Source organism: Cuculus canorus, chromosome 1, assembly GCF_017976375.1.
Source record: "Cuculus canorus isolate bCucCan1 chromosome 1, bCucCan1.pri, whole genome shotgun sequence".
In the NCBI taxonomy this organism is placed as follows: Eukaryota; Metazoa; Chordata; class Aves; order Cuculiformes; family Cuculidae; genus Cuculus; species Cuculus canorus.
The window spans coordinates 207,265,550-207,291,026 of NC_071401.1; the positions used below are offsets into that span (position 1 = coordinate 207,265,550).

At 47.0% G+C, this 25,477-nt stretch overlaps 1 protein-coding gene across 2 annotated transcripts in view; it reads left to right on the plus strand.

Moving 5' to 3' along the window:
- The window catches only part of COPG2 (COPI coat complex subunit gamma 2), a 34,048-nt gene that overhangs the window by 4,302 nt on the left and 4,269 nt on the right, over positions 1 to 25,477 (plus strand). For both annotated transcript variants that reach the window (XM_054050079.1, XM_054050070.1), the window contains exons 5-21: positions 1,881 to 1,960; positions 3,185 to 3,260; positions 5,302 to 5,394; positions 8,345 to 8,431; positions 9,483 to 9,640; positions 10,690 to 10,823; positions 12,050 to 12,117; positions 13,004 to 13,192; positions 14,438 to 14,533; positions 15,444 to 15,687; positions 17,402 to 17,477; positions 19,253 to 19,356; positions 20,235 to 20,360; positions 22,011 to 22,073; positions 22,352 to 22,491; positions 24,157 to 24,328; positions 25,146 to 25,243. In XM_054050079.1, the coding sequence (XP_053906054.1) occupies positions 1,881 to 1,960; positions 3,185 to 3,260; positions 5,302 to 5,394; positions 8,345 to 8,431; positions 9,483 to 9,640; positions 10,690 to 10,823; positions 12,050 to 12,117; positions 13,004 to 13,192; positions 14,438 to 14,533; positions 15,444 to 15,687; positions 17,402 to 17,477; positions 19,253 to 19,356; positions 20,235 to 20,360; positions 22,011 to 22,073; positions 22,352 to 22,491; positions 24,157 to 24,328; positions 25,146 to 25,243 (2,004 nt within the window). The remainder of the gene's footprint in view (positions 1 to 1,880; positions 1,961 to 3,184; positions 3,261 to 5,301; positions 5,395 to 8,344; positions 8,432 to 9,482; positions 9,641 to 10,689; positions 10,824 to 12,049; positions 12,118 to 13,003; positions 13,193 to 14,437; positions 14,534 to 15,443; positions 15,688 to 17,401; positions 17,478 to 19,252; positions 19,357 to 20,234; positions 20,361 to 22,010; positions 22,074 to 22,351; positions 22,492 to 24,156; positions 24,329 to 25,145; positions 25,244 to 25,477) is intronic.

The window sequence follows — 25,477 nt, forward strand, 5'->3', positions numbered from 1 at the left end:
CTGTAGATCAAATACTGAATTCCCTAGAGTTATTCTTGAATCAGTGCGGAATTAAGGAATGAAAACATCATAAAAATGCTGGATTAAACTTTGGACTTCGCCCAATGTGAAGTCCTTCTTTTCTGCAGAGAGTAAGAACTGAGAGGACTGTGCATCATGTGATGGCTCTTGTTACTGTTCGATAAAAATGGAACTGTCGCATCAGGTTTTTAGGGATTTGGCTGAGGGAGGTGCAACTATTTCAAGATGGAATGAAAATTCTGGAGTGTTTGAGACCTTTCTTTTATCCACATTTCAGAAAGTAGGGGTTTTTTCTAAACACAAAGCTGCCATTTGCTATCAAAGAATTTAGGTGTTGGTGGTCTTAACGCGTTTCTACTTTTCAATAGCAAATAGATCAGAGGAAACTGGTTTTTAAACTTTTAACTGATAATTGTGAGGTTTCCGCATACAGGCGTGATATTATTGCATCTTTCATAATTAGCATGTGGATTTATTTTAATGTAATCTCTTTTATATATATATATAATATATTATTTCTTCATGATAAGTGTAGGGAGGCCCTGGCCCAGGGTGCCCAGAGAAGTCATGGCTGCCCCATCCCTGGAGGTGTTCAAGGCCAGTTTAGATGGGTCTTGGAGCAACCTGTTCCAGTAGGAGGTGTCCCTGTCCATGGCAGAGAGTTGGAACTGGATGGGCTTTGAGGTCCCTTCTAACCCAAACCATTCTATGCTTATTCTTCTCCTGTTTTGTTTGCTGGGTCCAGTCCTGTTCAATATCTTTATCAATGACCTGGATGAAGGCATTGAGTGCCCCTTTAGCAAGTTTACAGATGATGCTAAGCTGGGAGGAAGTGATGATCTGCTGGAGGGGAGGGAGACTCCAAAGAGATCTGAACAGGCTGAACCGATGGGCTGAGACCAACAGGATGAGGTTTAACGAGGCCAAATGCCAGGTCCTGCACTTGGGGCACAACAACCCCCTGCAGTGCTACCGATTAGGGGAAGAGCGGCTGGAAAACTGCCTGGAGGAGAAGGACCTGGGGGTGTTGGTTGACAGCGACTGAACATGAGCCAGCAGTGGCCCAGGTGGCCAAGAAGGCCAACAGCATCTTGGCTTGTGTCAGAAACAGCGTGACCAACAGGTCCAGCAAGGTTATTCTGCCCCTGGACTCAGCACTGCTGAGACCACACCTCAAATCCTGGGTTCAATTCTGGTCCCCTCACTCCAAGAAGGATGCTGAGGCTCTGGAGTGTGTCCAGAGAAGAGCAGCGAAGCTGGTGAAGGGGCTGGAGAACAAGAAGTGTCTGAGGGAGCTGGGGTTGTTTAGCCTGGAGAAGGGGAGGCTGAGGGGAGACCTTATTGCTCTCTACAACTCCCTGAAAGGAGGTTGCAGAGAGGAAGGTGGTGGGCTCTTCTTCCTAGTGACAGGGGACAGGACAAGGGGGAATGGCCTCAAGCTGCGCCAGGGAAGGTTCAGACTGGATATCAGGGAGAAATTTGTCACAGGAAAGGCCATCGGGCACTCGCAGAGGCTGCTCAGGGAAGCGGTAGAGTCCCTATCCCTGGAGGTATTTGAAAGATGGGTAGACGAGGTGCTCAGGGCCATGGTTTAGTGGTGAATAGAAATGGTTTGACTTGATGATCTAAAAGGTCTTTTCCAACCTAGTGATTCTATGACAGGGAGTAAGGCTATTTTTCAGTTATGAAGCATGGTTTTACCTGTGTGATTGTACCTTTGTATCAAAATAAGGAGGTGGGATGTTCTATTTAAAAGTTTATTAATTTTTAAACTTAGATACTTAACTTTTAAAAACCTCTAGGAATTGTTTATTCGTAATTGCCATTGGGTTTAATGCTTATCTCCATCATTTTCACAGCAAACCCTGAGAAGAATGTGTTATCTCACTATCAAAGAGATGGCCAATATTTCTGAGGACGTCATCATTGTCACGAGCAGGTAGAGAAACCCACAGAAAACAACATCAGAGCATTGAAATGATTAGCTGCACCTAGAAAGCTCGCTGGCAGAGACGGACCTGGGGATGAACGTGAGCCAGCAGTAGCCCAGGTGGCCAAGAAGGCCAGTGACATCTTGGCTTGGATCACAGAACTGTTTGGCCAGTGGGAGCAGGGAAGTGATTGTGCCCTGGGTTCAGATTTGGGCCCTTCACTCCAAGAAGGACGTTGAGGGTCTGAAGCGCGTCCATAGAAGGGCAATGGAGCTGTGGAAGGGGCTGGAGAACAACGGTATGAGAGGCAGCTGAGGCAGCTGGGGTTGTTTAGCCTGGAGAAAAGGAGGCTGAGGAGAGACATTATCACTGCCCACATCTTCTAGAATGGAGGTTGTACCGAGGTGGGTCTTGGTCTCTTCTCCCAAGGAACAAGTGATGGGAGGATGAAAGGAAACGGCCTCAGGTTGCGCCAGGGCAGCTTCAGATTGGACATCAGGAAAAATTACTTCACTGAAAGGGTTCTCAGGCCCTGGCAGAGGCTTCCCAGGGAGGTGGTGGGGTCCCCATCCCTGGAAGTGTTTCAAAGATGGGGAAATGAAGCATTCAGGGATCTGGTTTAGTCATGGACACGTATGGTAGGACTTGATGATCTTAAAGGTCTTTTCGCACCACGTAATTCTATTATTCGATGAAAAGCAGAGCAAAGCTCCATTTGGTTGCAAACTGGACTATCAGTTTCTTTGACTGCAGAATAGACAGTAGAGTTGTTGTGAGAGCTAAAATTGGATCTGCAGCTTGTGCTAAATAATTGTTCTATTTGATTCTTTAAAACTATCCAGCAAACTGAACCAAAATTTCATGTGGTAGAAAGATCACCATCCCTAAGAAAGAGAGCTGAATAAACCAGGCCTATGGCAATGCAATGTTATGGGCTGTGCACTTTGTAATGTTTTGTATTTCCACAGAATCTGATGTTAATAATTTTCAAAGAGCTGATTATTAAGAAGGCTCTGGCCCAGTTTGTGCAGGGAAGTTGTAACTGCCCCATCCCTGGAGGTGTTCAAGGCCAGGTTGGATAGGCCTTGAGCAGCCTGGTCCAGTGGAAGGTGTCGCTGCCCACGACATGGGGAGCTGGAGCTGGATGACCTTTAACATCCCTTCCAACCCAAACTCTTCTATGGTTCTATAATATTAAGGAAACACTAATGGGGTGTATTTGATTGTTTTAGTTTGACCAAGGACATGACAGGGAAGGAGGATGTGTACCGAGGCCCGGCCATCAGAGCGCTCTGCAGGATCACTGATGTGAGTACAAATCAGTATTGTGGGAGGAACGATGAGTACATTTACAACAGAAAAACTGTCTTTGCAGGGAGTATTCTTAAAGCAGCAATGAAACTGCTCCTTCAGCAGTGAATGGGGGACAACGTGATTGAGAGCAGCCCTGCCGAGATGGGCTTGGGTGCTGATTGATGAGAAGCTCGACATGAGCCAGCAATGTGTGCTTGCAGCCCAGAAGGCCAACAGTACCCTGGGCCTCATCAAAACAAGCGTGGCCAGCAGAGTGAAAGAGGGGATCTGCCCCTCTCCTCTGCTCTTGTGAGAGACCACCTACAGTCCTGTGTCCAGTTCTGGAACCCCCAACATGAAAAGGAGATGGAATTGTTGGAACGGGTCCAGAGGAGGCTATGAAAATGATGTGAGGGCTGGAGCACCTCTGCTATGAGGACAGGCTGAGGGAGTTGGGCTTGTTCAGCCTGGAGAAGAGAAGGCGCCAGGGAGACCTTAAAGCAGCCTTCCAGTATCCTGAAGGGGCTCCAGGACAACTGGGGAGGGACTTTTTCCAAGGTCCTGGAGTGATAGGATGAGGGGAATGGCTTTAAGTTGGAAGGGGAAAATTTAGATTAGACATGAAGAAGTAATTATTCCTAATGGGGGTGGTGAGGCGCTGGAACAGGTTGCCGAGAGAAGCTGTGGCTGGTCCATCCCTGGAGTTGTTCAAGGCCAGGTTAGATGAGGCCTTGAGCAGCCTGGTCCAGTGGGATGTGTCCCTGCCCATGGTAGGGGGTTGGAACTGGATAATCTTTAAGGTCACTTCCAATGCAAAACCATTCTATAATTCTTCATGATTCTATGATTCAGGGAGGGCTGCTTTGCAGCCCTCTGCAGATGTGAGGAACACTGTGGAGCTGCAGCACTGCAAACGTCGAGAAAGAAGGCAGGAGCTTTGGAGCTCTGGTTTCTGATTTGAGGTTGCTTTGCTGTAGACTGTGATCGCCGAACTTTCAGGAGTGGCCAGCTGCTATTCCTGTCTCCCTTGCCAGATATGTGTGTTCCAGGTCTTTTTTAAGAGCCTTTTGAGTCATGGAATCGTAGAATAATAGAATCATTAGGTTGGAAAAGACCTCTTAGATTGAGTCCAACCATTCTTATCTGCCTCTAAACCATGTCACTGAGCACCTCGTCTACCCGTCTTTCAAATACCTCCAGGGATAGGGACTCTACCACTTCCCTGGGCAGCCTCTGCGACTGCCCAGTGGCCTTTCCTGTGACAAATTTCTCCCTGATATCCAGTCTGAACCTTCCCTGGCGCAGCTTGAGGCCATTCCCCCTTGTCCTGTCCCCTGTCACTAGGAAGAAGAGCCCACCACCCTCCTCTCTGCAACCTCCTTTCAGGGAGTTGTAGAGAGCAATAAGGTCCCCCCTCAGCCTCCCCTTCTCCAGGCTAAACAACCCCAGCTCCCTCAGACACTTCTTGTTCTCCAGCCCCTTCACCAGCTTCGCTGCTCTTCTCTGGGCATGCTCAGAGGCTCAGCATCCTTCTTGGAGTGAGGGCAGCAGAATTGAACCCAGGATTCGAGGTGTGGTCTCAGCAGTGCTGAGTCCAGGGGCAGAATAACCTTGCTGGACCTGCTGGTCACGCTTTTTCTGACACAAGCCAAGATGCTGTTGGCCTTCTTGACCACCTGGGCCACTGCTGGCTCATGTTCAGTCGCTGTCAACCAACACCCCCAGGTCCTTCTCCTCCAGGCAGTTTTCCAGCTGCTCTTCCCCTAATCGGTAGCACTGCAGGGGGTTGTTGTGCCCCAAGTGCAGGACCTGGCATTTGGCCTCGTTAAACCTCATCCTGTTGGTCTCAGCCCATCAGTTCAGCCTGTTCAGATCCCTTTAGAGCCTCCCTCCCCTCCAGCAGATGGGGGGCTTCATCCAGGTCATTGATAAAGATATTGAACAGGACTGGACCCAGCACTGAGCCCTGGGAGTGTGATGTGCAGATATTTTTACCTGGTAGTGCTTTTATGCTCTGCCTCCAATGCATCAACACTGTTCTTTTTCCCTTCCATAGGGTACGATGTTACAAGCCATTGAGAGATACATGAAGCAGGCCATTGTGGACAAAGTCCCCAGCGTGTCTAGTTCTGCTCTGGTGTCTTCCTCAGTAAGTAAAGCAGTGGATTATTGGAAATCTGTGCCTTGAGTTGTGCTGGGAAGCCTGGTCTGCATAGCTTTGCCTGTCCTTGAGTTTGTTCTTTCTTCATCTTCTTTTCCTTTGATGTGACTCTTCACCTCCTCAGCTATTTTTTAGTTTATTTCTCAGAAGTGATGAAACAATTTCTTTGTAAGTTTTCAGTCGGGACTACAACCTCAACAAATGCCATCGAAAGCATTGAATTCAAGTGAAGTGAAGTGAATTGCATTCACTTGCAAACAACAAGTTGACAATGAGCTGACAAGGTGCTCTTATGGCCAAGATGGCTATTATCCTGGGGTGCTTGAAGAAGAGTGTGGCCAGCAGGGCAAGGGAGATTCTCCTCCCCCTCTTCTCTGCCCTAGTGAGGCCACATCTGGAGTCTTCTCTCCAGTTCTGGGCTCTCCAGTTCAAGAAAGACAAGAAAGAGAGTCGATGATGTCCCTGCCCATGGCAGGGGGTTAGAACTAGATGGTCTTTAAGGTACCTTCCAAGCTAAACTATTCTATGATTCTGTGAGGCCACGGAGATGATTAAGAGACTGGAGCATCTCTTTTATGAGGAAAGGCTGAGAGGCCTGGATCTTTTTAGCCTGGAGAAGACTGAGAGGGGACTTGATCAATCCTATAAATATCTAAAGGGTGGATGTCAGAGGGATCAGACTCTTCAGCGGTGCCCAGCAACAGGACAAGGGACAACGGCATAAACTGGAGCACTGGAAGATCCCTTTGAACATAAGGAAAAACTTCTTTACTTTGAGGGTGAGAGAGCACTGGAATTGGCTGTCCAGAGAGGATGTGGAATCTCATTCTCTGGAGATATTCAAAACTCGCCTGGACGCTTTCCTGTGCAACCTGCTCTAAGGAACCTGCTTTAGCAGGGGGGATTGGACTGGATGAGTCCAGAGGGCCCTTCCAACCCCTACCATTCTGTGAAAGTAAAGAAGAGTAGCAAGGGAGTTTGCTTTCTCTCTGCTGCTCGAACTCCTTCCTCACAAGGGAAGGAGGAGGAGCAGGCGCTGATCTCTTCTCTCTGGTCACCAACGACAGGATCCAAGGGAATGGCAGGAAGATGTGCCGGGGAGGGTTAGGTTGGACAGTAGGCAAAGGTTCATCACTCAGAGGGTGGTGAAGCACTGGAACAGCTCCCAGGGGAACAGTCATGGTGCCAAGCTTGGCAATATTCCAGAAGCATTTGGACAACTCAGTCACACAGCGTGAATGTTGGAGTTGTCGTGCGCAGGGATAGCAGTTGGACTTGATGATCATTGTGGGTTCCTTCCAACTCGGGTAATTCTGTGATTCCTTATACTTCTCTTGCCTCAGAGTACACCAACTGTACTAACTTTAAGTGCAAACTGCTCGGTCACTTTTCTCTGTTAGTGTAGAACATTAATTTCTCTGGGGAGGGACCTTGTCTGTTTCCAAAAGTCAAGCACAACAGGCTGAGAGAGTTGGGCTTGTTTAGCCTTGAGAAGAGAAGGCTCTGAGGAGATCTTATAGCGACCTTCCAGTACCTAGAAGGGGCTGCAGGAAAGCTGGGGAGGGACTGTTCACAAAGGCTTGGAGTGATAGGACAAGGGACAATGGGTATAAACTGGAGAGGGGCAGATTTAGGCTTCATATGTGGAAGAATTTCTTCACCATGAGGGTGGTGAGGCACTGGAACAGGTTGCCCAGGGAAGCTGTGGCTGCCCCATCCCTGCAGGTGTTGAAGGCCAGGTTGGATGGGCCCTTGGGCAGCCTGATCCAGTGGGAGGTGTCCCTGCCCATGTGAGGGGATTGGAACTGGATGATCTTTAAAGTCCCTTCTAACCCAAACCATTCTATGATTCTGTGATTCTATGATTCTGTGATGTGAATGTGCTTATCAGTTTGGTGAGGGCAAGAAGAAACAACCTGTTCTATGCTGCGGAAGACCTAACATTGATGACTGCGAAGGAGTAGGCAATAAAAGCTCTGCAAAAGACAAATCTATAAATCTATAAAATTGCTGCCCTGCTAAGGCAGGATTATTTTGGCTAATATGTAGTGGGAGAGCAAGGTGAAGAAGTTCACTGTTTTTCTTTCCCTATTTAAGAGAAAAGGCTGGAAAAGGTCTCATTAGGTTTTAAAGAGGAGAATAAGAGCAAAATAATGTTAGTCTGAGACTGAGGTGTAAGAAAAACAGTTATTTGTAGGTGCATAGGATAAAGAGAGTGGCTACACCAGTAAATTGAGAAGGCAGAGCAGGAGGTAAGAGGTTTGGCTGATGAGGTGGAGTAGAGGACTCTGTGGAAACAAAGCTGTGTCAATTCTGACAACTAAAGTCTTCCTGTGGGATTAACCATAGACAGGTGAATTGTACTGTCCTCTTTGAACATCAACAAAAACTCTCTGTGTTACTTTTCTCTGTATTGAAACAAGGACACCCATAAAAACTTTATATTTGAGAGTTACTCTCTGTTACCTGTAGTATCATAGAGCCATAGAATCGCTTGGCTGGAAAAGACCTTTGAGATCATCAAGTCCAACTGTACCCGTCTGCTACTAAACCAGATCACCGAGCACTTCATCTCTCTGTCTTTTAAATCCCTCCAGGGATGGGGACTCCACCACCTCCCTGAGCAGCCTCTGCCAGGGCCTGAGAACCCTTTAGGTGAAGAAATTTTTCCTGATTTCCAATCTGAACCTGCCATGGTGCAACTTGAGGTCATTTCCTCTTGTCATATCACCTGTCACTTGGGAGAAGAGATCAATGCCCACCTCACTACAACCTCCTTTCAGGGAGTCGTAGACAGTGATAAGATCTCCCCAACAATCTATGTAGGCAACAGCGCCCTTGATTGTCTCAAAGCCTTTAAGAGCTGCAAACAAGGCTTGTGGTACCTCGCTGTGTTGATGTTAGCTTGTCTACAGTCTCAATTTGTGGTTTCTTCCAGCATATGATGAAGATCAGTTATGATGTAGTCAAACGGTGGATCAACGAAGCTCAAGAAGCAGCCTCAAGTGACAACATCATGGTACAGGTAAGTTTGAGGGTGGTCGCCCCATGAAGCTTGAAATGCTACAGGGTTTTAACGGTGTTTTGCGAGTTCTTACAATAAACTTAGAAAAAGTAAGTGGCTTATCCTTTTTTCCCTTATTCTTTTAAAAACAAGAGTTGTGACTTGAGGGCAATGACTCGTTGTTGAAAATCACAAGTTCCTCCTTGATCCTGGTGCAAGATGCTTAATTAAGGGTCTTTGGTGCCGCCCTCTGCCCTTTCCCTGACAGCCTGGGATGGGATGCCAGTGTTTCCCAGTAGCTGTTGCAGAAGGGCTTTGAGTCTGAGATTTCAAAAAGCTTAAGAAATTACCTTCCTGCCTCCCAGAACATCCAGAATCTCTCATTTTGTCCTTCAGAAAGTTTCCCCGTTGCTCCAGGACCGCAGAGATTAGCCTGGATATCAGTAAAGTATCCATATTAGCAAAACCTTCACACAAATATTCCAAATAGCTGCAGAAGGGAAAGGATTCTGTACATTCAGGCAGTGTTACTAACAATCAGAAACAGAGCTGTAAAATCAACTTTGTTCTTGCCCCAATAGCAGCCTTAATTAATTAAGCCTTTCTGTGAATCAGTCTTATGCCAAAAAACCCTCAAAACAACTTGGCAAGCAACTAGAAATATTGCTTTGTACTTTAACCGTAAATTCCTTGAGGGGGTTTTTTAAGGTCAGCTGTCATTTAAAGGCCTTCTGATATCCTGGATGTTGAGCTTACTCAAAATTTAAGAGTTACTGTGCAGTATAATTTAGCAAGCTGAAGCCTTTGAAGTTCTGATATTTAATGGGGAAAAAAGGGATTAAACTAAATTTGTGGCTGTTTCGATCTTCAGAAATTTCTTGAGGCTGTCTTATAGTAGACAGGAAGAGGAAGGAAATAGAGCAGATCTTTGTAGCTTATCTAGGAACTAGGATCATTTGAGGTTAGAAGGTGTTTCTGCCAGGAAACAGCCATACTTAGCCTTCTTTTTATGTCTTACAGTCTGCCTTTTCCAACTGCAGTTTGTATTCAATACCTGTTTCTTGTTTCCTAGTACCATGCTTTGGGGCTGCTTTATCACCTTAGGAAAAATGATCGCCTGGCGGTTTCCAAGATGTTGAATAAGTTCACAAAATCCGGACTGAAATCCCAGTTTGCCTATTGCATGCTGATCCGAATCGCAAGCAAACTCTTGAAGGAATCTGAAGAGGGGTGAGTGAGAGGCTGAAATACAAAATAATTGTAGTTTGTGGAAAAAATAGCTAGAAAATTGGCATTTTTTAAAAGTTAGTGGGAATCTACAGAGGGAGCGAGCGAGCTCTGGGGTTAAAAACACTGCAGGTAGAAGCAGAACGCCAGTCTGAACTGAGAGTAGTACATGTGGCAGTCATGTGGTGGGCTTTGGGTTCTTGTTTTGTCTCCGTACCACCAGAATTTAGCTGGAATAGGATTCAAACTGCAGAATAATCTTTGGAGAGGGTTTGTACTTTGTCTCTTAGTTGCATTTCAAATTTAGTGAAGATCTAGAGACATAGAATCGTAAAACATTTAAGGTTGGAGAAGACCTCTAAGATCATCCAGTCTAGCCATCAGCCTATCACCACCATGCCAGCTAAATCATGTCCTCAACGCCATGGCCACGTATTTGTGTTTGAACCCCTCCAGGGATGGAGACTCCACCATTTCCCTGGGCAGTCTCTTTGGGTGCTTCACCAGGGCCTCACCACCCTTGTCATGAAGAATTTCTTCCTCATGTCTAATCTAAGTCTTCCTCCTTCCAATTTAAAGCCGTTCCCCCTTGTCCTGTCACTCCAGGACCTTGTAAAAAACCCCTCCCCAGCTTTCCTGGAGCCCCTTCAGGTACTTGGACGCTCCTCTAAGGTCTCCCTGGAGCCTTCTCTTCCCAAGACTGAAAAACCCCAACTCTCTCAGCCTGTCCTCATAGCAGGGGTGCTCCAGCTCTCTGATCATCTTTGTGGCCTCCTCTGGACCCATCCCAACAGCTCCATATCCTTCTTATGCTGGGAATTCCGGAACTGGTCACAGGACTCCAGGTGGGGCCTCACAAGGGCAGGATAATATTAAGCTGAATATAACAATGGTGAACAGAAAGCTTAGAATTTTAAGTGTGAGTTGAGCTGTATCGCAGTATAGGAAATCTGAAAGCCAGTGCTTTAGCTGTACTTTCTGTCAAGTTCCAAGATACGTTAGTGTTTTGTACATAATTCAGCATCACGCTATGAAATTTCTCCTGTTTGCAGCCATGAAAGTCCCCTGTTTGACTTCATCGAGAGCTGCCTGCGGAACAAGCACGAAATGGTTATTTATGAAGCTGCTTCTGCAATCATCCATCTCCCAAACTGCACAGCCAGGGAGCTGGCACCAGCGGTTTCAGGTTGGTCGGAGTCCTTTGTACAACTGATGCAGCCAAAAAGGGTGGTAAAGACCCTCCGAGACAGCGCGGCAGAACTCAAATACTGGAACAAGACCTAAATTTTCTGATGGTTCCCAAGTTAGGGGACTTTTGGATCCCTTTTTGGATCCCAGGTGCACTGGTTGATTTTCCTCATTTGATCATAGAATGATTTGGGTTGGAAGATCACCCAGTTCCAACCTCCTGCCATGGGCAGGGACACCTCCCACTGGACCGGGCTGATCCAGGTCCCATCCAACCTGGCCTTGAACACCTCAAGGGATGGGGCGGCCACAACTTCCCTGTTCCAGTGCCACATCACCCTCATTGTGAAGCATTTCTTCCTAACGTCCAGTATAAATCTTCCCCCCTCCAATTTAAAGCCATTGATCCAGGGCTTTAGAGAACGGGCATGACAGGTGGCACAGGGCAATCCTTCCTTTTCCAGCTGCAGGAAGTTGGGGTGGGAGGGAAAGTAGAGGAGAACTTGGTAGTGCAGATGTGCCACAGATGACTACACAAACCATCTATTATTGATAGAACCATAGAATCATAGAATAGTTTGGGTTGGAAGGGACCTTAAAGATCATCCAGTTCCAACCACCATGCCACGGGCAGGGACACCTCCCACTAGATCAGGCTGCTCAAGGCCCCATCCAGCCTGGCCTTGAACACCTCTGGGGATGGGACAGGGGAACTTCACTGGGCAACTTGTTCCAGGGCCTCACCACCCTCACGGTGAAGAAATTCTTTATGTCTAACCTGAATCTGCCCCTCTCCAGGTTATACCCGTTTCCCTCGTCCTATCACTCCAAGCCTTTGTGAACAGTCCCTCCCCAAGCAAGATGAAAACAAGGAGATTATTTTTAGCTGGTGATTAAATATGAATAGAGCTGTGTGAACAGCAGCACACAGTTGAGTGTGCATACATTAGCTTTTCCTCTCTATTCCTGTTCTTTGAAAGAGACTGTATCTGATTTTCTGCCGTGGTGAATTCTAACTGAAGTCTTTGCACCTCTCAGTATCTTAAGTACTGGCACAAGGCAATTTCACTTTCCTCATCGGGTCTGGTTGCGAGGGCTTTCACTTCTGCTCCCCAGATGTTTCAGGTGCCTGGACTTGCAGTACTGTGAGCGGGTTGTTTGTCTCTACTCGGTAACGTTTTGTTGTGAGTTACTTCTCTTGATTATTTTCTTCTTTATTTTCAGTGCTGCAGCTTTTCTGTAGTTCTCCCAAACCTGTTTTGAGATACGCAGCTGTACGGACACTTAATAAAGTGAGTGCTTCCACAACCTCTAAACAAGCACAAATCTGAGCATCAGAGAAAGCCAGATTTCAGTGCCTGATGGTGTTACCTAAAGCAGAACAACTGCTGTTGTGGTTACTGTATTTGGAATTACTCCACGTTGGAGAATCAGCTTTTCCGTGCCAGATCTCCTGTTGTGATATAAATCTTTCCTGCTATTCTTGCTCATTTCTGGACCAGAGGGGTATAATGAGCTGCAGTTTGATAACTTGTGAGCTCTCAGCTATAAGGAAGCAGTCTTGGATATTTAATACTGCAAAAAGCATGAATAGGATGCGTGTGAAGGAAGTAATTGCAGAATCATGGTATGGTTTGGGTTGGAAGATCATCCAGTTCCAATCCCCCTGCCATGGGCAGGGACACCTCCCACTGGAACAGGTTGCTCAGAGCCTCGTCCAACCTGGCCTTGAACACCTCCAGGGATGGGGCAGCCACGACTTCTCTCCACAACCTGGGCCGGAGGAAAACATTTCTTCTTAAAATCTCATCTCAATCTCCCCTCTTTCAGCCTAAAACTGTTCCCCTTCATCCTGTCCCTGCATTCCCTGATCAAGAGCCCCTCCCCAGCTTTCCCATAGACCCCCTAATATTCAGATTTCAAAGCTTCACAGCATAACAGCAGCAGTTTATGACTGTTGAACCCATGAGCTGTAACTTAGAGTTCATTATAAATGCAGAAACAAAAGAAGCTGAGCTTTGCCTCCTGCCAGCAGTTGTCTGACATTGGTTTAATTGCAGTCCTTATGGGACACAGGAATGCTTGAAAAAGAAAGGGGTTTTGTTCCTCGCCTCATCTAATACTTTGAATCGTAGGATGTTATGGCTCCCATGTCATTTGGAATTGCGCTCTTTTCAGGTGGCTATGAAGCATCCGTCTGCGGTCACTGCCTGCAACCTGGACTTGGAAAACCTCATCACCGACTCCAACCGCAGCATCGCTACCCTCGCCATCACCACCCTGCTGAAGACGGGCAGTGAGAGCAGTGTAGACAGGCTCATGAAACAGATCTCTTCCTTCGTGTCAGAGATATCAGATGAGTTTAAGGTGTGGCATTGGAGGCTTCTGCTCTTTCCAGCTGCAGGTTTTTCTCCCATTCTTGTTTTTATGAAGCTTTTCCCACTCCTTAATGCTTCAGTGACTTAGTCTGATAAAGCAAAGCCACCTTGAAGGTGTTTTCCTCTGCTTTCCAACTCGAATATACCGTGTCATTTCCATCCACCGCTCCACGGAAGGATAAAGGTCAGATTCCTGGCTCCTATACAAAACCTTGTACTACCTTCTGGTTGCCTTTCTGGAGAGGAAGAGGGCTCTTAATTGCTCTGACTGACTCTTCATCACTTCAGTCTGATACACAGATAAGAAATAGCGTGAACTGTAAATTTCTACCTCATTGGTCAAGTTTAGTCACTGTGAACTCTGCTAATAACTTGGTTAAGGATGGTAGTTCACTTCACAGAATCATTTGGTTGGAAAAGACCTTTGAGATCATCAAGTCCAACTGTACCTGTCCACTACTGGACCAGATCCCTGAGCACCTTATCTGCCCATCTTTTAAATACCTCCAGGGATGGGGACTGGGCAGCCTCTGCCAGGGCCTGAGAACCCTTTTGGTGAAGAATTGTCTAATCTGAACCTCCCCTGGCACAACTTGAGGCCATTTCCTCTCGTCCTATTGCCTTGTACCCATCCCTTGTACCCATTCCTCTTACACCATGGAGTTGCCTTGAGGAGCATATCGTATCCCTAAGAAGTCGAAATCATAGAATCATAGAATGGTTTAGGTTTGAAGAGACCTTAAAGATCATCCAGTTCCACCCCCTGCCATGGGCAGGGACACTTCCCACTGGACCAGGCTGCCCAAGGCCCATACAACCTGGCCTTGAACACCTCCAGGGATGGGGCAACCATAATATCCACTAGTGTAGAATGGACGTAAGTTCTTGTTTTCATAAGAAAAGGAAATAAACATTAAATAAGTTTAAAATTGCAAAGGATTTTAGTGAAAAAATGTAACAGGTAAGTTAGAATTAGGTCAGGATCGTCACTGGGCAAAGGAAGCCTTGAATTAATGTAGTCCATCCAAAATTATCGTCCTCAAGCAGAGCCAGGCCTTGCAGCTTGTCAGCATAAGACTAAACACACTTAAGCTGAGAATCCACCACCTGATCTTTATCCTTCTTGTACATGAATTTAATCTATCAAGACGACAGCTCACGATAGTGAGAAACCTGTGTTCTTCATAGAAAAAGAAATGCACGTGGCTAACGTTCTCCTCTGGTTTTTTTGCAGGTAGTGGTAGTACAGGCTATCAGTGCGTTGTGCCAGAAATACCCTCGGAAACACAGCGTCATGATGACCTTCCTCTCCAATATGCTCAGGGACGACGTACGTGTGAAGCTTTCTTTGTGTAGTTACTGGCAGGTAGCTCTGGTAGATGGTATGAAGGGTCTCTTCTGTGTGATGTCAGTGGGTACGCAGCAGTTGTGGGTCTTAACTGATTGCTGAGACCTTGTTTATCTCATAGAATCATAGAATTATTAAGGTTGAAAAAAACCTCTAAGCTCATCCAGTCCAACCATCAGCTCAACTCCACCATGCCTGCTAAACTATGTCCAAAGTTGCCACAGCCACATGGTTTTTGAACCCTTCCAGGGATGGAGACTCCACTGCTTCCCTGGACAGCTTCTTCCAGTGCTTCACCGCTCTTTCAGTAAAGAAATATTTCCTAATATCCAATCTAAACCTCCTTTAGCACAACTTGAGGCCATTTTCTCTCATCCTATCACTAGTTAACTGGGAGAAGAGACCAGCACCCCCTCACCACAACTTCCTTTCAAGTAGTTGTAGAGAGTGATAGGACTCCCCTCAGCCTCCTCTTCTCCAGACTAAACAGCCCCAGGTCCCTCAGTTGCTTTTCATAACCCTGGTTCTCCAACTCCTTCCCCAGTTCCGTTGCCCTTCTCTGGACACACTCCAGCCTCTCAGTGTTTTTCTTGGAGTGAGAGGCCCAAAACTGAACACGTTGGCTCAAACCTGCCTGAAATGTGCTTATGAATTAGAGCTGGCTCATCAGAAATGAGTCTGAAAAGATGTCCAGATGATGATGTCTCTTGGTGGGTTTTGGGGGATGGGGAAGACCCTGTTAGGTCACCCTGTTTGCCCTCCCTCTTTTTTTTATGTCCAATTGCTTGTTTTTCTCAATGGAAAGAAGTAATAGAAGCATGAGGGTAATTGAGCAGCATTGCAGTCTGAACTCTTGCTTGCTGAGTCATTGTCCTTCATTTTCCTTTCCCAGGGTGGCTTTGAGTACAAGCGAGCCATTGTGGACTGTATAATCAGCATCATTGAGGAGAATCCCGAGAGTAAGGAATCGGGCTTGGCTCACCTCTGCGAGTTCATTGAAGACTGCGAACACACTGTCCTGGCCACAAAGATCCTGCACCTGCTGGGGAAAGAGGGTCCGAGGACTCCGTCCCCATCCAAGTACATCCGCTTCATATTTAACAGAGTGGTGTTGGAGAACGAGGCTGTGAGGGCAGGTGAGTTCAGCTCAAATACTCAATGATTTGGTGCCTGAACTCTGCTGGGAATCTCAGGGCTGCAGCTGGATTTAAGGGTGGATGGCAATGGTCACTCTACAAGCACTGTGAAGAGCTAGGTCTGGTGTCCGCTGTGAAGCTGATTTCTATCCTGCAGTGTCTTTGAACTCCTCACGTCACTTCATACCAGCACTTTGTCCTCCTGCTTCAAAGAAATAAACAATAGACTAGGTTCTAGTCCCTTTGAATGCCTCCTAGAAGTCAGGAGGAGATGCTGCAGCTCCCTGTTCCATGTAATTGCTATAGATTGTCATCTCTTCCTATGGAAATCTCACTCCCAAAAGATAAGAATTCCTTCTTGGAAGTGTGTTGAGACTGATACTTCCTTCCTGTGGAGACTTTACAACAAGCCCTTTGAATGTTCAACCATTTCTCCCTCTTGGGACTCAGCATTGAGGAGATACCAGGGTCACCTTGATCTCCTGCGTGTTGTAAGAGACAACTGGGATGGAAGAAGTAAAACAAGCTCACCAAGACAGACCAGATTGCATCAGGTTCTTTGTGACAGCTCTTTTGGTCGCAGTTTCCTAACTATGACCTGGGAGCACATGAAGATTATCCCCAAAGAGCATAAGCTGATTGAAAACTTTGTTGTCATAAGAATATGGATTCTTTTTTAACCCCCCAAAGCCATAAAGCTCATAATTCTTTATAGAGTGTCCTGTATATAGTTGGAATTTCTTCGAGCTGAAATGAGGTGACTTTGGACAGGCGGCTCTAAGAGATTGCTGAGGGATTTCAGCTCCTTGCGAAGTCACTGGATGTGGTTTGGCCCTTGTCACCACTGGCCACATCACCCCTGGGTGTGAAAAACAGCTTCTCTGGAGGTGTGAGCTGCAGCTGATGGCAGGAGGGCCAACAACTGTAAGGAGCCATGGAACGTGAAATAACCTTATTGTCTCTGATGTGCGAAAGCAGACAAGGGGGGCTGGGAGCATTCATTAAAGCTTGGCGTTGTTCGCCTTGAAGACCTTGGAAGTTGATAATGAAGGAGCCAGCTAGCAGCAGTTTACTGATAAGTAGGCATTGGAATGCAGAAAGCTGGCTGCATTTGGTTCAGGAGTTTGAAAACAGCCAGAGGAGACTGAGTCTGCGAAAAGTTCAAAAAGAAATATATTCATCCCGAGGAAGACTTCCTACTTCATCCCTAAGACCCTGGCCAACAACCATCAGGAGGCACTACGCAGGCGCAAGACTGGAGCGAACTTTCCAGATCTAATTATAATATGAAGTGGGGATAGGGTATGAATATGTAGTGGGCGCTTATACCTATGCATGTCTTTACACTACAAGTAGCTGCTTATTAAGTTATACAGTGTGCAAGCTAGGAGGAGAACCCCCTTGCACCCCAGCGCTGGAAATAAACATACCTGCTTTATAACTCATTTTGAGTTATAGAGTTTGATTCCGCAAAACATCTCAACAGAGTTGCAGTGCTATTAAACTCATCCTGTTCTGTTATTCTCTGACACAAAACTATTGCCACTTGAAAATAGACAAATAGCGGAAGTAGAAACCTGTGTGATTGGAACTTTAGGACAACAGGGCATGTGGTGCTTTGGGTGGTGACTCTAGGAATGGGTTTGTGTGCAAGCTTGAGCTTGTGGTTGTACAGGTTTGTGTAACTCTGACATCTCCCTGGTATCTTTTCCAGCTGCTGTAAGTGCGCTAGCGAAGTTTGGTGCCCAGAATGAGAATCTGCTTCCAAGCATCCTGGTGCTTTTGCAGAGGTGAGTGGGTACGGCTGTGCACATGCTGAGCTTGTGGGTAACGCTGGTTGGCCTGGTTCCACAAAAGAAGCAAAGCCAGCCTAGGGCAGAGCGTGCGCTGGAGTGGTCACTACATCCTGGTAGAGGAGCTGGAAGATGGCTGTCTTCCACCCTTCCTTCCTGACTGGAAGGAGCGTAGCATTGTTGGAGAAGGACAAATGTGATACATTATGAAAACATCTGATAGTCATCCACTCTGAGTACGTTCCTCAATGAGGAACAAATCACAGAATCATAGAATGGTTTGGGTGGGAAGGGACCTTAAAGATGATCCACTTTCACTCTCCTGGCATGGGACAACTCCCACTGGATCAGGTTGCTGAAAGCCCCATCCAGCCTGGCCTTGAATACCTCCAGGGATGAAGAATCTACAATGTCTCTGGGCAACCTGTGCCAGGGCCTCCCCACCCTCATTGTGAAGAATTTCATAGAATCATAGAATAGTTTGAGTTGAGTTAAAGATCATCCAGTTCCAACCTCTCTGCCATGGGCAGGGACACCTCTCACCAGATCAGGCTGCCCAAGGCCCCATCCAACCTGGCCTTGAACATCTCCAGGGATGGGGCAGCCACAGCTTCCCTGGGCAACCTGTGCCAGGGCCTCACCACTCTTATGGTGAAGAAATTCCTCCTTATGTCTAGTCTAAATCTGCCCCTCTCCGGTTTATACCCACTGCCCATTGTCCTGTCACCACAGGCCTTTGTACACAGTCCCTCTCCAGCTTTCTTGTAGCCCCTTTCAGGTACTGGAAGGTCGCTGTAAGGTCTCCTTGAAGCCTTCTTTATTTCACAGCAGAAGAAAAGTAGAAGAGAGAAAGCAAAGCGGGGTGTCTAAGAAGTTGTATCAGAATTATTAGCCATATAATGCATGTGTGTTTATTTTATATCTAGCAAGCATGCATGGCGTTCGAGATCAGGAAGAAATGTTTTCCTCTGAGGGGGTGAGGCACTGGCCCAGGTTGCCCGGAGAAGCGTGACTGCCCCATCCCTGAAGGTGTTCAAGGCCAGGTTGGATGGGGCCTTGAGCAGCCTGGTCTGGTGGGAGGTGTCCCGGCCCATGGCAGGGAGTTGGAAGTGGATGGGCTTTGAGGTACCTTCCGACTCAAACCATTCCATGATTCCATGATACACATCTCCTTTAAACTTGGATTTCTGACATGATGCTTGCACATGAACTTCAAGTTAAGCTCAAAAGCTGTGTATTATTAACGCTTTTTTGTATAATTTGAAGACGCCTTGAGGGAGCTCAGATTGTCATTGCAGTATCGAGTCCAAGCTGGTCAGTGCCATATTCAATGATTCTATTTGAGAAGGAGCTGAGGAATGTGGGGTTGTTTAGGTGGAGAAAAGGAGGCTGAGGGGAGACCTCATCACTGTCTACAACTCCCTGAAAGGAGGTTGTATGAAGGTGGGTGTTCATTTCTTGTCCCAAGTGACGGGTGATAGCATGAGAGGAAATGGCCTCAAGTTGCACCATGGCAGGTTCAGACTGCACATCAGGAAAAATTTCTTCACCTAAAGGATTCTCAGGCCCTGGCAGAGGCTGCCCAGGGAGGTGGTGGAGTCCCTATCCCTGGAGGTGTTGAAAAGGCAGGTAGATGAAGTGCTCAGAGATCTGATTTAGTGGTGGACAGGTACGGTTGGACTCTTTTCCAACCAAATTCTGATTCTATGTTTACCTCGGCTCTTGTGGTGTCCTGAGCTGGCTGACTGCCATCCTCTTGTTCCCCAAATCAGGTGCATGATGGACAGCGATGATGAAGTTCGGGACAGAGCGACGTTCTACTTGAATGTGCTGCAGCAGAGACAGATCGCGCTGAACGCTGCCTATATTTTTAATGGTCAGTGACAGAAAATAATTCTGAACTGTTACCTTCGAGTTCTGTATTCTGGGTGGGCTTTGTTGCTATAAGAATAGTTTCCTGTAACATAACTTGGATTGGAATAACTAGAAAGGACAGAACTGGGTGTTTGGTCTGGCCTTGGCACTCTCCTTTGACGTATTTTGCTAACCAAGAATGACAGACTGAGTAAAATGTGGGAAGGGTTGTCTAGGAAACTGAGCAGGACCATGGCTTGCGCTTTTTTCATCATTGCCTTGTCATTTGCTTGGGACAGTTTTCTTAACCTTTGCTTTGTGTTTTCTATGCAAAATGAGGACGACGCATCTTGTTGCCGAGGTCTTTTATAACCAACATCTTGGTTATAAAAATGTTTTATGGTCTGTGGTTTAAAGTCCATTCAAGCAGAGTATTAAACATGTAAGACAGCTGTAAGATGATTTTCTGGAGTGAACTGACTGGAGGACTCTCTAGAATGGCAACTCCCTGTGTCATTTTCAGAGCAGGGCTTCTATCCAGTCCATTATCTCAAAGTACTTAGCGTGTGTTTTGTGTTTACTGGGAAATTAAAGCACTTATATCATTTTTTTATGAGCCAAAATCCAAACCGTATCTAGCTGTATACTCTAGATTCCTCACAAGAGCTTTTCTCTGCAGCCTGAGCAAAGAGGCTACAGAGAAGACCTCTTGCAATAATCTTCTTTCTTTGTATCTCAAGAGGGTGATAACTGGGACGCAGATAAGTTTTTCAGACTGGCATCTTGTTGCTTTTGGTGCACTGGTCAAACCAAACCCTGTGCTGTTCATCTGTGAACCTGTAGGCGTCTGAGTTCCTGCTATTAAAGCTGACATCGTCTGCTTGTGCTTCTGCTTTGCAGGGCTGACTGTCTCCGTTCCTGGGATGGAGAAAGCACTGCATCAATATACCCTGGATCCTTCCGACAAACCTTTTGACATGAAAACAGTTCCACTGGCTACGGCACCAATTTTTGAACAGAAAGCAGGTACGCTTGGGGCTTCATTTACGTGGCTGGAGGCAAAGCTGGAAGCATTCAGGTCACCAAAATGATCCTTGATGTCTGTAAACTGGAGGAGACCAGAGGTGGCTCAGCTGAGTGCTCTACCAGTTATAGTGTCAGTGGCTTTGCAGAAGCAAACCTGCCTCTTCTTCATGGATAAGTGCAGATAGCGCCTCTTCCAAAGAAATAGGGATTGGCAAGAATGTCATGATTCTTTCTGCTAATCTTGTTCTCTGAAAGAAGTGTTCCATCATCTGAATTGATTCATTAGTTCACTGTCATCATGAAATAAGCACATTCCAGTATCATAGAATAGTTTGGGTTGGAAGGGACCCTAAAAACCATCCAGTTCCAACCCCCTGCCATGGGCAGGGACATCCCACTAGATCAGGCTTCCCAAGGCCCCATCCAACCTGGCCTTGAACACCTGCAGGGATAGGGAAGCCACAACTTCTCTGGGCTGATGCCTCACCACTGGTTCCAGTGCCTCACCACTCTCATGGTGAAGAAATTCTTCCTTACGTCCAGTCTAAATCTGCCCGTCTCCAGTTTATACCCATTGCCCCTCATGCTATCACCACAGGCCTTTGTGAACAGCCCCTCCCCAGCATTCTTGTAGCCCCTTCAGGTACTGGAAGGTCACTATAAGTTCTCCTTGGAGCCTTCTCTTTTCCAGGCTGAACAACAACCCCAACTCTCTCAGCCTATCCTCATATTCTATTCAGAAACCCTTAGTCACCTCACTGGCTTTCTTCCATGGATCTTGCACAACTCCTGACTTATTGAGGTTGGAAAAGACCTCTAAGATCATTGTATCCAACCATCAGCCCAGCTTCTCTGTACCAACTAAACAATGTCCAGAAGTGCCACATCTACATGTTTTTTTATCTCCTCCAGGGATGGAGACTCCGTCACTGCCCTGGGCAGCCTTTTCTAGTGCTTCACCACTCTTTCCATAAAGAAGTTTTTCCTAATATCCAATCTAAACCTCCCTTGGCGCAACTTAATGAGGTTGCCTCTTGTTCTATCCCTTGTTCCTTAGGACAAGGCACCAGTGTCTGTCTGGCTACAATCTTCTTTCCAGGAGCTGCAGAGAGCGATGAGTTCTGCCCTCAGCCTCCTCTTCTCCAGACTGAAGAGCCCCAGAGCCCTCAGCCGCTCTCAGAACCCCTGGGCTCCAGCCCCTTCTCCAGCTCAGTTCCTTTCTCTGGATATGCTCCAGCCCCTCAAGGTCTTTCTTGTAGTGAGGGGCCCAAAACTGAACCCAGAATTCAAGGTGTGGCCTCACCAGTGCCACATCCAGGGGGACAATCCCTTCCCTACTCCTGGCCACACCATGGCTGATCCCAGCCAGGTTGCCAGTGACCTTCTTGGCCACCTGGGCCACTGCTGGCTTATGTTCAGCTGCTGTTGACCAGCACTCCCAGGCCCTTTTCAGCTGGGTAGCTTTCCAGCCGCTCTTCCCCAAGCCTGGAGCATTGCACGGGGCTGTTGTGGAACCAGGCTGCAGAACCGGTTTGCAGAAGAATGTTTGAAACGCTACAGGCTAAAGAGTTTTTAGTGGAGATCCAAAGTCATTTAAAACTCCTGCATAGTGTGGTTGCCAGCACAACGTGTTTGCTTTTCTCTTCGCAGAGATTGCCTTAGTTACCAGCAAGCCTGAGAAAGTTGCTCCTTCACGTCAGGATATATTCCAAGGTATGGGAGAAGATCTATGGGTCTGCAGTGGTTGAAGTGTTGGGAGGATTGCCACGGGTCAGAGAATCATAGAATCATTTGTGTTAGAAGGGACCTTAAAGCCCATCCAGTTCCAGCCCCTCTGCCACGGGCTGGGACATCTCCCACTGGATCGGGTTGCTCAAAGCCCATTCAACCTGGCTTTGAACGTCTCAAGGGAGGGGAGGTCTGACCTCCAGGTCAGATGGTACCAAAGAACAAACCTGTCCCTAAGTGTCTGTCATCTTGTTTCTGTGCAGAACAACTGGCAGCCATTCCAGAGTTCAAGAGCCTGGGTCCATTATTCAAGTCTTCAGAACCAGTGCAGCTCACAGAAGCAGAAACAGAGTATTTTGTTCGTTGTATTAAACACGTGTTCACAAATCACATAGTTTTCCAGGTAAGTTACATGCTTTTGTCAGGGTAGAATAGAAGTTGGCCCTTTGTGATGCCTGGGTGTAGTGTAAACAGTGTTGTCACTGTGTCCTGGAGAGGACAGCTTCTCTTTTAAGGGACTTGCAAGGTAAGTTAAGAGAGTGTTTGCTGCTTGCCTCAAAAAAAAAGGATTGAAGATTAAGAATCATAGAATCATTAGGTTGGAGAAGACTTTAGAGATCATCAACTCCAACCATACCTGTCTACTACTAAATCATGTCCCCAAGCACCTCATCTATCTGCCTTTTAAACACCTCCAGGGATGGGGACTCCACCACCTCCTCGGGCAGCTCCTGCTAGTGCCTGAGAACCCTTTTTGGGAAGAAATTTTTCCTGATGTCCAATCTAAACTTCCCCTGACGCATCTTGGGGCCATTCCCTCTTGTCACTTGGGAGAAGAGACCAACACCCACCTCTCTGCAACCTCCTTTTAGGTAGTGTATAGAGTGATAAGGTCTACGCTCAGCCTCCTCTTCTCCAGGCTAAACAACCCCGGTTTCCTCAACCACTCCTCATAAGACTTGTTCTCCAGCCCCTTCACCAGCTTCATTGCTCTTCTCTGGACATACTCCAAGACCTCAGCGTCTTTCTTATAGCAAGAGGCCCAAAACTGAACCCAGGATTCAAGGTGTGGCTTCACCAGCACCGAGTACAGAGGCACAGTCACTGTACTGCACAGTCCTGCTGGCCCCACCGTTTTTAATACAAGCCAAGATGGTGTTGGCATTCTTGGCCACCTGAGCACACTTTGACTCACATTCAGCTGCTGTCAACCAACACTCCAAGGTCTTTCTCTGCCAGGCAGCTTTCAAGCTACTCTTCCCCAAGCCTGGATCTGCATGGGGTTGTTGTGTCCCAAGTGCAGGACTTGGCACTTGGCCTTGTTGAACCTCATCCCACGGATCCAGCTTGTTCAGGCCCTCCCTACCTTCCAACAGATCAACACTTCCTCCCAGTTTAGTGTCATGTGCAAACTTGCTGAGGGTGCACTCGATCCCCTCATCCAAGTCATTAATGAAGTTATTGAACAGGACTGGATCCATCACCAAGCTCATGATCCTGTCTGTTAAAGCATTCTGGTAAAATTGGACAGAAAAGCTATTTAGTGAGAGCGACAGGTTTGATCAAAGATGCAAGATTTCTGCTGTTGAGTAGCTGACTTGGTGCAAAATCATAGAATCATAGAATAGGTCGGGTTGGAAGGGACCTTAAAGATCATCCAGTTCCAAACCCCTGGCCATGGGCAGGGACATGTTGCAATAGATCAGGCTGCCCAAGGCCCATCCAACCTGACTTTGAACACCTACAGAGATAGGGCAGCCACAGCTTCCCTGGACAACCTGTTCCAGTGCCTCACCACCCTCATCATGAAGAAATTCTTCCTTAAGTCTAGTCTAAATCTGCCCCTCTCCAGTTTATCCCCATTCCTCCTTGTCCTATCACCAGAAGTCTTTGTGAACAGTCCCTCCTCAGCTTTCTTGTAGCTCCTCTGGGTACTGGAAGGTCGCTCTAAGGTCTCCTCGGAGCCTTCTCCAGGCTGAACAAACCCAACTCTCTCAGCCTGTCCTCGTATCCTTGGTTAGAAATGTTTCTTCTATGTTGAAGCCCTTTTTGATTTCTTCTTCTGCAGTTTGATTGTACGAACACATTAAATGATCAGCTCTTAGAGAGAGTCACTGTGCAGATGGAGCCGTCGGACGCCTACGATGTGATCTGTTGCATCCCAGCGCCCAACCTGGCTTACAACCAGCCGGGCATGTGTTACACCCTCGTCCAGATTCCGCAGGATGACCCCACTGCAGGTATGCAGCATGAGGGAGCAGTTCTGTGCCACAAATCCCTCAAACTGAGTTTTTTGAGAGCAGATAACAAAGTGTTTTGGGTCTGGGATTTGGCAAGTGCATACTTGAGTTCTAGGACTGTTTCTTGTGTGTCACACATCCTGATTTTTATGTAGAACCTGTATTTGTGCAAACTAATCTGCACACTATTTAACTCATCAGTGGTATTGGATGATTAAAAATGAATTGAGAAGATTGGAGAGCGTGCAGGTAATGCACGAAAAGGCATTTCGTGTCTTGAGCCAATGAAAAGAGCACCATTCGAGACATGGATGTTTGTTGGGAACAGTGAGGAAAGTACAAGTAGGAGAAACAAAAGATTGGTAATAAATACATATCTGGCTGATGCAAGTTTTCCTGGGGAGGGACTGTTCGCGAAGGCTTGTAGTGATAGGATGAGGGGGAAAAGGTATAAACTGGAGAGGGGCAGATTTAGACTAGACATAAGGAAGAATTTCTTCGTGATGAAGGTGGTGAGGCCCTGGCCCAGGTTGCCCAGGGCAGTTGTGGCTGCCCCATCCCTGGAGGTGTTCAAGGCCTGGTTGGATGGGGCATTGGGCAGCCTGACCTGGTGGGAGGCGTCCCTGCCCATGGCTGGGAGGTTAGAACTGGGTGATCTTTAAGGTCCTTTCCAACCCAAACTATTCTATGGTTCTATGAAACCGTATCTTCCTGGACAAGGGTAATGCACCGTCTTTCCAGTCCCTTTTTGGGAATCGAGGGCTCAAGCGGAATAAGCAGCACCACTAACCTATATGGACTTTTTCTCTCTCCTCAGTTGCCTGTACTTTCAGCTGCACGATGAAGTTCACTGTTCGAGACTGCGACCCGAACACAGGCGTGCCAGAAGACGATGGCTATGACGATGAGTATGTGGTGAGTTCACGACTCTTGTGGGCTGTATGAATATAATTTGGAATACATGTGGCGATGGGGTTGATGGTTTCCTTTTGGATCTGAAGGCAGCAGGAGAGAACAGCTCGCCTGCCTAGAATGGCATTTCCATAATACAGCAACTGGGAACTGTAGATTCTTCTCCAAAACCTTGCTTCTGCCAACAGTTTAGGTTGTAGTGCCCTGTGGAGACAGGATTTGTGGGGATAGATAGGA